The sequence below is a fragment of the Lactuca serriola genome, chromosome 7 (genome assembly GCF_051521515.1).
Source record: "Lactuca serriola cultivar US96UC23 chromosome 7, Lser_US96UC23_V15, whole genome shotgun sequence".
Classification (NCBI taxonomy): domain Eukaryota; kingdom Viridiplantae; phylum Streptophyta; class Magnoliopsida; order Asterales; family Asteraceae; genus Lactuca; species Lactuca serriola.
In genome coordinates this window covers 61,285,528-61,300,660 of record NC_136414.1, presented here as the reverse complement: position 1 = coordinate 61,300,660, position 15,133 = coordinate 61,285,528, and the positions used below count along the sequence as shown (strand labels likewise).

General features: G+C 34.3%; 2 protein-coding genes across 2 annotated transcripts; one reads left to right on the top strand and one right to left on the bottom strand.

The window, feature by feature from the left end:
- Positions 1-8,249: 8,249 nt before the first annotated feature.
- Positions 8,250-10,127, bottom strand: LOC145064029 (uncharacterized). Its single transcript, XM_079011559.1, has 6 exons — positions 10,014-10,127; positions 9,733-9,768; positions 9,443-9,625; positions 9,088-9,171; positions 8,834-9,013; positions 8,250-8,717 (listed from the first exon to the last, which is right to left on the bottom strand). The coding sequence occupies exons 1-6, from the start codon at positions 10,125-10,127 to the stop codon at positions 8,304-8,306; spliced, it is 1,011 nt and encodes a 336-aa protein (XP_078867685.1). The 3' UTR covers positions 8,250-8,303.
- Positions 10,128-12,995: 2,868 nt separating this feature from the next.
- Positions 12,996-13,714, top strand: MBF1C (multiprotein bridging factor 1C). The gene has a single exon (XM_079010851.1). The coding sequence runs from the start codon at positions 13,086-13,088 to the stop codon at positions 13,521-13,523; it is 438 nt and encodes a 145-aa protein (XP_078866977.1). The 5' UTR covers positions 12,996-13,085; the 3' UTR covers positions 13,524-13,714.
- Positions 13,715-15,133: the final 1,419 nt, after the last annotated feature.

Below are 15,133 nucleotides of genomic sequence, written 5' to 3'. Positions count from 1 at the left end.
GTTAGAATGTTGATAAACGTAATCAAATGTAGTGGAGGAAGGGCTGTGAAAGTGTTTGTGGTGGTTGATGAAGTTGAGGAGGTTAATGGGGGCGGTGAAATTGGAAACGAAGTTGTTGGTAATTTATGCAGTTTTAAAGGGAGCAACGATCCGATAGGTACTTTCAATACTCCTAGTGTACCTCAGTTTCACAGTGTTGCTGAAAATGTTAATGTTAGTTATTCACCTATTCAATATGTGGATCCCGAGAATTACAAGTATGTTGGTGATGATGATGTTGGTACATATCTTAATCATGTTGGTGGTCGTTGTGATGATGTTGCCGAACAAGAAGTTAAACTTATGAATAGGCGTGTGGTAGATAAAACTAAAAAGAAAAAAATTCAACTCAAAAAAATGAAAAAAATCATGTTTACGGGCATTATGTTGATGTTGGTGATGTATGTTTAGATATAACCGAGCTACAAAGTAATTCCGATAGAGATGAGTTGGGTGATGAAGTTAAAGCTAAGTATCCCGATAACCTTTTTCACGGTATGCCCCCTGTACCAGCATGGCCAGTTGATAATAATGAAGATATCCCAACACAGATGGTAGACATTAATCTTCAAAAGATTCAATGTGAGAGTATATTTAAAAACAAAGAACTTTTAAAGCGGTGTATTGGTAAAAAATGTCTTCGAGAAGGTTTCCATACGAGGACAAGTAGATCCACCAAATCAAGGTATGAAGCTGTGTGTGTTTCGAAAAATTGTTCTTGGTTACTAAGAGCAAAAGCAATTAAAAATACTGATGGACTTTTCCAAGTGAATAAATTTGTTGATGTACACACATGTTCTTCAACATTGTTGCAACCTAATCATCGACAAGCAAACAAATATGTTTTGGGTGAATATGTTGCTGATGTTTTAGCTGAAGACTATAGTAGAGTTTATCGGGGAAAAGAAATTGTTAATGATATTAATGCTCAATTGAATATCAATATCTCATACCATCAGGCATGGCGTGCGAAGCAATATGCATTGTTGTCGTTAAGGGGTACGAAAGAGGATTCTTTTACCAAACTTCCGGCGTATTGTCACAACTTGGCCAAACATAATCCGGGTACTGTCACACATATTAAAACAGATGCTGATGATCGGTTTGACTTTTTGTACGTCGCAATCGGTTGCTCGGTTAGTATTATCATGTCCTAATTTTTTTTTTAATATTTATTTTGGTGTATTTGAATAGATATACAATGTATTGTAGGTACGAGCTTTTGTCAATTTTTGTAAGCCGACCCTAGTAGTAGATGGAGCTCACCTAAAGGGCGAGTTCAAAGGTACCATGCTACTTGCAGTTACTAAGGACGGACAAAATCAAATATTACCGGTTGCATATGGTATATGCAAAAATGAGTGTACTGATTCTTGGACATGGTTTTTTCAAAAACTACGTGATTGCATAGGACATATGCAGGAGCTTACAATTATATCTGATAGGTCTCCATCTATAGCAACATCCGTTGCCAACATTTTTCCTCACGCTCATCATGGAATATGTGGTGTCCATTTGTATTTCAACATAGTATCTAGATTCGGCAAGAGTAAGACGGTTAAACGAATTTTTTGGGAGGCGTGTAGGGCGTACACAGTTGATGCTTTTGATGCTGCCATGGATGTTATGAAAAAGACAAAAGAACCAGTATGGGAGTACTTAAAAAGTATAAATCCAGAAACCTGGTCAAGGGCACATTTTAAAGGGAACCGATACAATCTTATGTCGTCCAACAGTGCGGAGTCTATAAATGCATTATCTAGACAAGCACGTAAGGTGCCAATACTTATGTTGATTGATTTTTTTCGTGCTACAATGCAACAATGGTGGTTTCAAAGACGTAACTTTGCAGGTATTACATAAATTTGTAATATTAATGTTTTATTAGTTTCGATGTTATTGATTTTAACTTCTTCATTTTGGCTGTTTTTTTAGGTGAAGCAACAACAACACTTACCCCTTGGGCGGATGAAGTTGTAAAAGAAAACAAGAAAAATTTTACCAAATGGGATGTTCGCATGATCTCAAATACGAAATGCGAGGTCAAAAAGGGGGCACAAAATGTGATTGTTGATTTTCAACATATGACATGTACATGTAGGCATTGGCAACTTGATGGGATACCTTGTGGTCATGTCATAAGATGTTTAACAGTGAACAATTACCAAGACTGCTCGAGGTTTGCATTAAATGCTTACTTTACCGAAACACTGAGGAAAACATATGAGGAATCAATAAACCCTCTGCCGAAGCCATCCGAATGGGAGATCCCCGATGATTTGATGATTGTTAAGCCACCGATAATGGATAAACGTCAGCCAGGCAGGCCAAGAAACACAGACCGCATTCCATCCCAAGGCGAGGGTCCAATTATAAAAGAGTGTTCTACATGTGGTCAACTAGGACACACGAGAAATAATTGTACTGGAAGGGCGTCTGGTAGCAGAGCAGGTCACATAATTTCTACTGCAGAAATGGCATATAATATTGGTGGTTCAGCGGGTTGCTCACAAACCCATAACGCTGATTTTGATATAAAACAACCTTGAAATTAAGAGTAATGACGAGTTGTTAGCTTATTATGTATTGTAATATTTTTATTAACTCTTACAAGACATTGCTATGCTTTCATATTTTAGTTAAGTTTGTTGATTATAACAATGAATGAAGCCTTTATATTATAAAATATAGTTTGCAGATTTATTTTAACACTTACAACATGTTATTTAAAAAAAAAAACAACAAACGATCCTTTGGCAACCTAATCTGTTTCATGATAATATTACAACAACTTTATAACTAATTTTTAAACTCAAGGAACTGCAACGGGTACTTCTCTTTCTCCATTGTTATATAGTCATCCCTAATTCTCATTTTGTCTTCGAAACGATCCTTTTTTACCATAATGTGTATCAACTGCTCATCCTTCTCAGCAAGCCGTTTTTCAGTCGTTTTGATTGCCTTCTTACTCTTTTTTATCCAATCTTTATGCTCTTTGATTTTGTTTTTATTGAGGTCAATCCATTCTTCAGCTTGTTTGCATTCCGAACCTATATCATTAGCAAGTTGAGTGAGAAGTCGGGATGACTCTTTGTCCTCTTCTTGTTGTGCTTCAGCCTTCTTTAATTCTTCAAAATTTTCATGTGACATATATGACCCGGCTGAAGAGGGTGTAAAAAAAGGGTCTACCGAATCACAGTAGTAACAATCTACTTCGTTGCATGAGCAAATTTCGAATTTGTGTGAGGAACTCATAATAAAATCGATGTTGTATTAAACTGGAGCAATAAGTGGTATTTATACATACTAGACAGTAATGAGAAGTCCAACTTTGAAATGACTAGACAGTAATGACAAGTCACTGTAGTAACCTGCACATCCCAGTGGGTCCCTTAAGTGACAAGAGATAAATGACAGTTTGACATGACAAAACACTGCATAAAGCTGAAATTCGTAGTCCAAATATAACCATTTCGTAGTCAAAGTATTATTTCATAGTCTATTTATTTATATAAATAGATGTTTAAGATCTATAAACCAAACACCCAAATCACCTAAACGAAACGAATTCCCATTATTAGAAATGTCGTCGAATGCAGCAGGTTCTTCGAATGAAGTACCTGGTTCCAATTCTGAAAGGCCATGGACGACAAAGGAGGTGTTAGTTCTAACACGGTGCTGGCTAAGTGTTAAGGATGGTGAACCGTTACTTGCTCCCCCGCATTGCCTAATTGGTGATGAATGGAGTTGCATCACATCTTTGTTTAACCATGAGATGGGAGAAGGGCAAAAAAGAGAAAAATCAGATGTTGTTACTAAGTGGACGGATGTAAAGGAGGAAGTGACATGGTTCAATCGAGCATGTAGTTATGCGAAACGTAACAATGTTCGTTGTCGTGACGAAGAAGAGTTCTTGGAAGTTGTTACAGAGTTTTACATCTTTGAGCATGAAGGCAGAGACTTCGAATATGAGGAAGTTTGGAAGGTTGTTAGAGATAAACAGTATTTCAAGTAGACCGCTCTAATTTGTGTTAAGAATAAGCCATTGACTTGTGTTTTACGTTAATGCTTTGTTCGTATTATGTCGTTTTTTTCATGTAATTGTTGTGATGTTTTAATGGTTCATGGAATCTTGTTACTAATGTATTCTAATATATTTTGATAACTAATGCAATGGCCATTTATTAACTCAAGTTAATCATACGAGTTTCTCACATAACAAACTAAAATATATATATTAACTCAACTTAATCATACGAGTTTCTCACATACTAAACTAAAATATATTTTAAACATATGAAATACATACGAAATACATGAAAATAACCTAGTACTCACATAATAAACTAAAATAGATTTTAAACAAACGAAATACATAAGAAATACATGAAAATAACCTAGTACATGAAAATAACCTAGTACTCAAATAATAAACTAAAATAGATTTTAAACAAACGGGATATATTTCAAAATATTCCAAGGGGCTTCAAAATGGAATTCCAACCCGTTACTTAATGACTTGTATTCCTCCTTAGCAGCTTCCAAGATGACATCCTCAGTAGCATTTAAACGGGTGTCGTCAATTTTGGTATAAAGATCGTTGAATAATAGAACTTCGGTTTTCATTTCATACCATCTTGCTAAGATGTCTAGTTCGTCACGATCGTTTCTTGTAGCCATTCGGTTTTCAGCATTGAAAATATTTGTTAGACGGCTCCAAAACATTGGATCATTCAACTTGCTTGTCTCGTACACATGAATATAAGCATGTGTAAGAACCAAGAACTCTTCATTGCTCCATGATATAGAAGTCATTTGGATTGAAACAAAGAGGGTAGAATCTAAAAAACAATATTTGAACAACTATATTGGTTAATTTAATAACGTTTTGCATGTAACTTAGGGTCAATTTATAGTAGTTTCTACACAAAATCGCAGTTCAAACTTCTAATATGTCTGCAATTCATAGTCAAAATTAACTGACGAATGCAGTGTACTATACTTATAACACAACAGATCACTGTTCGAGTTGACAATTCATCCCCGGTTGAATGACAACACAATACATTGCTGTTTGAGTTGACAACTCATTGCACCAGGAAAGTAAGGAGTCGTTATAAATAGATTTCAATATCCGTTGTAATTGTATTCTATCACTTCCCTCCTTGCAATTATGGACTCACCACATATATGGAGGAATGCAGAGGAGGTCGCTTTGGTTCAAGCTTGGATTACAACTGTAGAGGTGGATTTTCCACCGGGTCCCCCACAAGTTCGTGCTGGATCATTTTGGTCTCGTGTCTGTCATTTGTTTCACCATTTAATGAACCGCACTCAATATCGAAGAAGAAGAGATGTCAAAGCGAAGTTTCTAGATATGAAAATGAAGGTGAAACAATTTCAACGTATTTATAACGAGTTGGATAACGAACATGCAAATACGGATGAAGACATTCTACGGCAGGTGGCTTTGGAACTATACCGCTTTCAATACGATGGTAGCGAGTTTACCCACTTAGATGCATGGAATGTTTTAAAGAATGTCCCTTATTTTTAATATGCATGTTGGTTAAGTTAATTGTTTTTCGTTATTTAAGTTGCTTGTTGTTGTATGTGTCTAGTCGTTACTATTTAATAAACGTCCATTTCTTTTAATGTATGTTGTTCCCTCAATAGCCAATATTTAGAAAGCAATAAAATAAAACCGGGGTACATAAATAACTAACACATAATACGACATAAAAAATAAACTGGGTACATGGATAACTAATACGTAACACAACAGTAAAATAAAAACGGAGTACATAAAAAACTAATACATAATACTACATAAAAAATATATGTGCTACATGAATAACTACTGCATTGAGGGAGGTAACAGGACTACCGTTTCATTTGGTATTTCCCAATGCTCATATGATGGTATACCATTCACCAACTCAGATCCATATGCAACTCGATACACATAATTAGTGAACTTGTATTCAACCATTCTCTGAATGGACTCAGATGTACGGGTTCTTAGACATGCTATAGCGTGGCCACATGGTATACCGCTTTTTTGCCATTTACCACAACTACATACCCTTCGTTCAAGTTGTACGTTGCTGGTGGCAAAAGTGTCATGGACTTCAAATGTATCCCCATACAAACGTTTTGCATTACAATTGTAAGACTTGCTGAGACTTTTTTGAACCTTACTCTCAACGTAAGGGGTCAACCCACCAGACAACCTCCCTGTAAAATTTGATATTTTAATAAAAATAGCAGCACAATAAAAAAACAAAATATAACAATCTCCCTTACCAGCCAGTTCGGCCCGTTCAGCATACTTTGATTTTATCGACGTGGTGGTTAACTCAATTATCGTTGTTATAGGAAACTCACGTGAGGATATAATTTGCAAAATTTCAGGGACGTCAATCGATTTAACATTGTAACGTATTTTTGGGAAAAATGCTCTTGTCCATTTTGAAATCGGTATATCGTCAAGCCAGTAAATTGGACTCATAAGCAAGGTGCAGAAAGGTGGTTGCCTACATGTACTTTGCAACCTTTCGAAACACAAGTAAAAATCATCAACGCTATATGCATTGCATGACTTCCAAAACAACGATTCGACTTCCGTATTGTTATGTCCGATAGACTCACGTATCTTTCGAGCTATATCTTTAGGACAATATCCATGATAGGAATCCGGGTAGGCACTGTCAACACCAAAGTCTATGTTATCACACATGTTGCTTATGAAACCAACCTCTGTGTCCTCACCTAAACAATCTCTTAACCTCAACATGAACCATCTCCATGATTCTTCACACTGTAAGGTTCCCAAACCAAGTGCTAAGAGTAGTGGCTCATGATTTCCATCTAAAGCCACTGCGAAGTACATTGTTGTCAGAAAGCTCCCAAGAAGGGGTAAATAACCCACATATATCAGCGGTATCATGCACCTAAGGAAGGTACGAATCTACATAAAAACGAACACATATTAGTGTTATGTAAGAACTAATCGACATACATTACCATGAAATATTGTATAACTCAATAAAAGAAGTATGTTATACCACGCAACCTAAAGCCACAAAACAGAATTGAAAGCGGTTGTTATCGGTTTTCTTAATGGCTGTGAAGGTATTAGGATTTGTTCTTTGAAGGTTATGCAAGAAAATTGGTAGTTGAGAAAAGGTTCTTTGGCTGTGACTACTCATTTTCAATACCGATAATTGTGCTCTACAATGATCACACAAATGGAATTATAAATAGAAGTTATTGTATCTCTACTGATCAAAATTCATAGTTTAACCCTTTAAATTCGTAGTTGAACATTTTGAATTCATAGTCAAACCAGTTCATTTCATAGTCAAATTTCACTGACCGACATGACAATACTACAGAATGTACTTGTCTGCATTCCATAGTTGACCTTTTTGAATTCATAGTCAAACCAGTTCATTTCATAGTCAAATTTCACTGACCGACATGACAATACTACAGAATGTACTTGTCTGCATTCCATAGTTGAACTTTTTGAATTCATAGTCAAACCAGTTTATTTCATAGTCAAAAAGAATTGTCCGTAATATGATTTATTCTATAAATGGGTGTCACTCATTATGAAAAAATTTAACTGAGAAAGTAACTCCGATTTAAAAGAATAAGAAGGCTAATGGCATACTGCAATTGTGGAGGAGAACGTATCGTTAGGATTTCGGGTACAGCTAAAAACCCAGGAAGATTGTTCTACGCTTGCCCGTATTTGGTATCATGTTCTTACCGTCATTCAAATTTAAACCCTCGTGTTTACATGACACAAATTTATTTTCTTACTGTGGATATTAAATTTAACAGGGACCAAAATGCGGGTTTATCAGTTGGGTTGATGAAGAGAAGGACCAATCTTCTATGGTAATAGCTAAAGTAGCTAACTCTAATAAGCTCTTTCAATCAGAAAATAAGAAGTTAAAGATAGCGTTGGTTTGTAGTTGGGTGTTGTTCTTGGCAGTTCTTGTTTACAAGTTGTAAGCTTTTCAATATTGTTTTTATGGTTTTGAAGTTGTTAGGTCAATAAATTGTTGTATTTGTAACGTTAAAACAAATGTTGTGGTCGTTCTTATGTTGAATTTATTGATAAGTAATTAGTAGGTCATTAAATTGTTGTAATTGTCGTAACGTTATATTTTTTGTCATCTGTTGAGTAAACTCTAAAGATAAACTAATAATGAAATCCAACATTAATTTGTATATACATTTATATAATCCAACTACAGAGGAGCAAGACTAGACCCCCAAATAATTTTTGCCATCCGGAGACGGAACTCTAAAGCTGCGTTCTTTGGGTCAATAAGAACACGTATTGGTTGACCTGAAACCAATTGCTCCATAAACATACAAAGAAAAACACCGCAATCTCCCAAATGACTACTTTGTTGGGGAACGTTTTCTTCATAAATGAATTGCATATTCAATGGAATCCTTGGGATGTTCCTCCGCGCCCAATACTTAATCTTGTCCAAATAATTTGCCACCCGACGTTCAAATTTGGAAAAGATTCCTTCGGATTGGAATTTTTCATAAGCACCTCTACCAAGACTGTCATAAATATGCACTTCCATTGACGCTAATCGTAGTTCCCCAAATAGCCAATGATTAGGGGATGAATGAATCGGCAATAAGACCTGTATAAGGATCAGAAAATAAAATTATGTTTATTTACATCACAATACAAAAACATCACAATACAAAAACATAACAAAAAAACGATATTATTTTCAATATAAACTATTAAGTTTACCGTATCAACATCCCACCAAGCAACCATGAAGTTGGGGTATGTAGCAATACCAGCCATAAACGCCCTCCAGTCCTGTCCTTCTTCCAAAGCATGAGAAACAAAAAAATTTGGAGGCATTATTGTATGTCGGTCGCTCTCAAACCGTCTCTCCATCAAAAGTCGGTACCAAATGGTTATATGCTGCACACATGATACTTTTGTTATTGACTAAAAAACAATTAACTTTTAAAAGAATTAATTAACAATTTATTTACCGCTGACTCCAACCATCCATCGTGTGTATGCCCAAACAATGAGCTCCAAAAATCTCTATCTAACACGAAATTAAACAAACGATGCTGCACATCGTATGAATGCAATACATAATTTTGGATGACATCCTCACCGCCTGCTACGTAAGGTTGCAGACGCAACCTGGAGAAGTCATGAGCAACACCAAAAACTGGAGGAGGAACGGGGCTTGTTGATTTCATACCAACCTTCTTTTTTGTTCTTTTTTTTTTTTTCGGTGTCGTGTGCAACTAAAAACAATATTCAAATGTTTAAATGTATATCTTTCAGATAATTCACATAAACATAAAATCAACAGTTTATAAATAAAACGAATACCTCGGTGTGAGGAGTGCATAAAAATTGTGATGGTTTTCGACTCCTAGGTTTATCGGGTGTAACTTCTTTGTCATCATCATCATCATGAAAATAATCTACATTTCCCATTATTATAAGTTCGTCTTCATCCGGCACATCATCAACAAATTTGTTCCCTGCATTGTCATTCCTCTCCTCCCACTCCTACATTAAAGATAATACTTTATACTTAATAACGAAATACACATAATTTAATAAGCAATAATATCTAAATAAACAAAATATTAATATTAATGTAACTATATAATAACCTCTTTAACTTCACTATAATCGTTTACATCACACACCTACATTAAAAATATAACTTTTTACTTAATAACAAAATACACTTTATTAAAAAGTAATTATTAAAATCGTAAAGGTAACATCTATAACAACCTTGTCGTCTTGAGTATCACCAAAAACATTTTGAGTTGTATTGTTTTTATTCATCACTTCATCTTGCACAACCTATATTTTCAAATATAAAATATGAACACAGGTATTCATATATGTTAATAAAATTTAATAAATAATGTAGCGTGTAACTAACCTGTTCATCATAATTTTTTTGTGACACTGTCGGTTCCTCAAAAATAATGTCGTTCCAAAATTGTTCATTATTCACTTCTTCAACAAAAACCTCTATAGGTTTTTGTTGATTCATAAACACATGCTGCTCCAGTGCATGTACCCGTTTCAACAACTCGTCTAGCTTGTGTTTCCCACTGCCCCGACCTCTACCATGAGAGCGACCACTGGACGACATACTAGACGAAGATTCGTCTTGTCTCCTAAAATGGTCCCGTACTGGGGATGGAACTGCTTTCCCTTCACCATATACATACTCTTGAAATGACATATAATAAAAAGATGTCATCTCACCATCACCCGGTAACATGTTTTGTCTTGGTGGTAGCCCCTCCTAAAAAATTAAACATATTAAAAATGCATATAAAACTATAATAATCAACTTTATTAATAATAAACGAAATATTTTTAAACTTGCATCTTTGACCAAATCTTGTTCACGTCAACCCATTTCAATTTTTTTGTTCCGCTCCATCTTTTCATCCGAGGCAAGTCTTTATTTTTTCTCAATGCAAATCCACATGCACGAACAGCCGGAATCATCTCATATATCCATATCTACAATTTTGTACAATAACAGTAATAAAAGTTAAAATTAAAATAAAAAATATAACAATAAAACAATTTAAATATAAGAAAATTTTTATACCCTAATTGGAGCCGTAAATCCTGAGACGGAATACTTTAAAGTTTGACCACGCTGAGGAAGTGATAAATAATGATGTATCTTATTCCACGTATCCTCAAGGTCAACAAAAGTAAAATCCCATAGATAGCTACCCCAAGAGAAGCTAACAAAACAAAAAAAAACAAAATTGATTATTATATAAATTATAACTTTAATAAAATAGAACTTTTAACGTAAATAAAATATACCTATTCCAGAGATCCAAATTCTCAGCCAAAAAAAACCAATCTTGTGGCACCCGATCGTTAACTTCTTTGCCCAAAAAACCTTCACACAAAATGTATATCAAACATACTCTAACTGCATCAAGGTCGTCAAGTGCTAGGAATGTTTGATTTAAAATTAAACTTTTCAGGTCGCCGATTTTCACCGAACTATTAGTATGGTCCGGAAATAGCCGTTCACGCAGTAAACATCTTTTTTTACTGCTTATTAATTTTTCCGACCCTTTTCTCCCAATGTTTTTTGGATACTCCCCAAAATTGAAGCCGGTAATCAAACAAAACTCTTCCGGCCCATAAACCATTTTGGTATTGCCTACTCGAAAATATAAACGTTTTATTCCATCTGGAGATAAAACAGGGTCCGACCGAATCTGATGAAGGAACATTTTATGAAACAATAAAGCGTCCCTTGTAAACGAGGGACATCAATAAAATAGCCAAAGACGGTATTTCTGAAAATAGCACGTCGGGCATCATCTAAAACTTCAAAGACTTCCCATATGTTACCGCCAGAGCCTTTTAGGTTCGCAAAGGCTTTCGTATTCATTAAACTAAAATCATGCTGCAAAAAAAAAAAACACAAAAACAAATTAGATAACTAAAAAATATTTTTTTTTAAATATATGATTACGAACTGCAAATACTTTCTTAATTACTAATATATATATTTCCCCGATAAAAAACAATAACATACACATATATAAACAATTTTCCAAGTTATACAACAAATATATTTACGATAGAAAACAATATCATACATAATTATATAAATATTTTCAACTTAAACATATTTTCAACTTAAACAAATTTTCAACTTAAACGACAAATATATAAACAATTTTTATCTTTCTAATTAAAACCAACATTATATAACCATATAAACAAAAAAATTTAAAAATAAAACGACAACCAAACTAACAATTTTGCAAGTTATACGACTACTTTATACAAATTTTTCAACTTATACGACAAATAAAAACAATTTCTAACAATATATATACGACAAATTTTCAACTTATACAAATGTTATACGACAAATATATATACAAACAACTATTTTGCAGTTTATATAAACAATTATAGGATAAAAATTTACAAGATTTCAGGTTATACAACAACTAAAAAAACTACAAAAATAACAAATTGTAAACATTATCTACGCAGTCTCTACTTGTCTCTACTTGCATTTAAACTTCAAGTATACTAAAAATATACTAAAACTATCAAACACAACAAAATTACCCTTTTTTAACACTAAATAATACAACAATTGATAAAAAAAAATAACTTTAAACATTAAAAGAGTTAAAATCTAACCATATTTGCGGGATTGTTGACATAATCCTCAATTTTCTTCAAAAACTAGCCAAAATTCCGAGAGAAGCCCAAAGTTAGAGAGAGTTTTTGTGTAGAGAATGGTGAAAATGAAAAAAAAAAAAAACGTTTTTATACCTAAAAATCACCCATTTCGCAGATGAGAAGGTCCCATCTGCGAAATGGGCATCTCATCTGCGAAAGTACAAGTGCCTGAAGCACAGTTGTGCTTCAGGCACTTGTACTTTCGCAGATGAGATGCCCATTTCGCAGATGGGACCTTCTCATCTGCGAAATGGGTGGCTAAATATGTAATCCCGATTTTTTTTGACTATTTTTGTAATGCAATTAGTGTAATTGGCTATTTTTGTCATTTTCTCAATAAAAAACTTGTGTTTACCTAAGAGTTGAGGACTATACGTATTATATTCCAAATTCTTCACTATTAAATCAGTAAATCACCAAAAAAATATGATTATATCACAAGACGTTAAACAAAACAAAAGATATTTTCATTGTAAATACTACTAATATCTAATCCGTGGGCAACAAGGATTCATATTTATTCTCTTTTTTTCTTATTGCCGTGGGGAAAAAGAATTCAAAACGGACAAAAACAAAAGAACCTTCCAGACCCGTCATTCCGATCCACAAACTGCCCGAATCGCATTCGGGCAGGAACTTTCCAGACTCTCCACCCCTATAAACACCCCGTCTCCCACATCAACCATCGTAGCCATACAAATCATTTCTCACAAAACAATTACCATTTACCAGTCTTTCGATCAATTCATTTTCCGAGAACAACATGCCGACGAGAACAACCGGAGCTATGTCACAAGACTGGGAGCCGGTGGTGCTCCACAAATCCAGACCCAAAGCGCAAGTCCTCCGTGATCCCAAGGCAGTGAACCAGGCCCTCCGCGCCGGCGCTCAGGTCCAAACGGTGAAGAAATTCGACGGCGGAACCAACAAAAAGGCACCGGCGACCGCGGTTTATGCTAGAAAGCTCGATGAGGCAGCTGAGCCAGCAGCGCTTGATAGGGTGGCACCGGAGGTGAGACAAGTGATTCAGAAGGCGAGGATCGATAAGAAACTGAGCCAGGCGGATCTTGCGAAACAGATCAACGAGAGGCCTCAAGTTGTTCAGGAGTACGAGAATGGGAAAGCAGTTCCGAATCAGGCTGTGTTGGCGAAGATGGAGAGGGTACTTGGCGTCAAACTTCGGGGAAAAATTCACAAGTAATTTCTTTCCCCTAAATGATGAAAAAAAAACCTAGTAGATCGTATATCGTATGCTGTAAATTTGGTGTTTGTTAAGGTTTGATGGAGAATTATGGTGATCTTTATCGTTCATATGAGATTGCTTATCGAAATCGTTCCGTGTTGTAAAAATGAATGTGATATCTGAGATCTGGCAGTAATTTCCGTCCATAAGCTAATGACTGATTTTATAAGGCAGAAACAAAAGAAAAGGAGAAAGATGTTTTACAAAAATGTTAGTCAAGGGTTAAATAATCGCCCAAAAACTGATCATAAGAATGCTTGCTTGATATCAGTATTTGCTTGATTCTATGAGTAATTCCATTCATAAAGACCAGTCAATTAATGCCGGAGCTTCAATTAAGTCACGATTCATTCCTAAAAACTTCGGAAATAATGTGCGAGATCCCTACAAATCGAAAAACTGATGTTTATTACCTAATTAACGAATAAAATGTCTGTTTTGAAGTATAATCGGAGTATTTCTTCCCAATAATTGAAATAATTCGTCTTGTGTAATATTTCTTTGGCCTCGGGCAAATCCTCCCAATTTTGCCTGCTCTCCGGCGGTTCTCCGGCGGTAAGGCCATCTCCGGTGAACGTTCTAGCAACTTCTATAACAGAGAACAATATTTGTATATGGATATGCTTTAGGGAAGTAAAAAACGAGGAAAACAACCGGATGACACCGTGATTAAATGGACTTCATGTGTCTGTTAAAAAAAATGGACTTCATGTTTTAGATATGGCTTTTATAACACATAAAATGGACTTCTTACAGAATTGTTAAACAAAAAATAAAGATTTTGTAAGGCTAAAGTGAAGTTATCTTCAAAATTAGTTTTTTTCTACCCCAACGATATAAGAGAGCTCTGATGGGACATATTTTTAAGTTTATTATAATTCACTTTTTTACTAATCACTTATTACTAATAGAGATTTATTTTTTATTTTTTATTTTTTTCTCCACCACTCAATGTAGTCAATATATTTGTATATGTTGTCATTTAATCGATTTGCATCGTGGTTATTTCAATTTATTTTCTTACATGTATTATAATTTTAAAATATATTTTATTTTTATTTATTATTGGCTCATTCTTGTGTTTATCTTGATCCTTATGGGCCTCTTAAATCCTCTCTTCCCTATTTCTTTTTTTTCTTTTTAAATATAATGTTTATTATTTGTTTTCTTGATTATTGATAGAAATTCTCTTGCTAAGACCCTATAAAACGATTAAAACCCCTTTTTTATTAAATATTTAATGGCATTTCAATTAAGAATATAAAATTATAATCGTTATGACCATTTATTAAATAGTTTTTTCGTATTAATTTTTCCGAATGACATTTGTTCATATATTTTTTTGAACGATATGTTGTAATATTTTTATAAATTAAAAAACTATGTTTGTTTGAAAAAATGAATAATTAAATAAGGAGATTTTATAGAATATTTAATATAGATATGAGTAAATTGGTTAAATATTGATAAAAAATTATTAGAAGATGTTAATCATTGGAGGGGTTGTTTATTTAAAGGTTAAAGTTATTGGAATAATTATGTGATAATAGTTTTAACTCTTAGTATAG

Bases quoted from the DNA above. Each gene is read 5' to 3' on its own strand.
- LOC145064029 (XM_079011559.1), bottom strand. From the start codon at position 10,127: ATGAATCAACAAAAACCTATAGAGGTTTTTGTTGAAGAAGTGAATAAT. The intron at 9,769-10,013 runs GTTAGTTACACG...TTTTTAATGTAG, and splicing joins AAAAAAATTATGATGAACAG to GTGTGTGATGTAAACGATTA. The intron at 9,172-9,442 runs GTATTCGTTTTA...TACGATGTGCAG, and splicing joins TATGCACTCCTCACACCGAG to CATCGTTTGTTTAATTTCGT.
- MBF1C (XM_079010851.1), top strand. From the start codon at position 13,086: ATGCCGACGAGAACAACCGGAGCTATGTCACAAGACTGGGAGCCGGTG.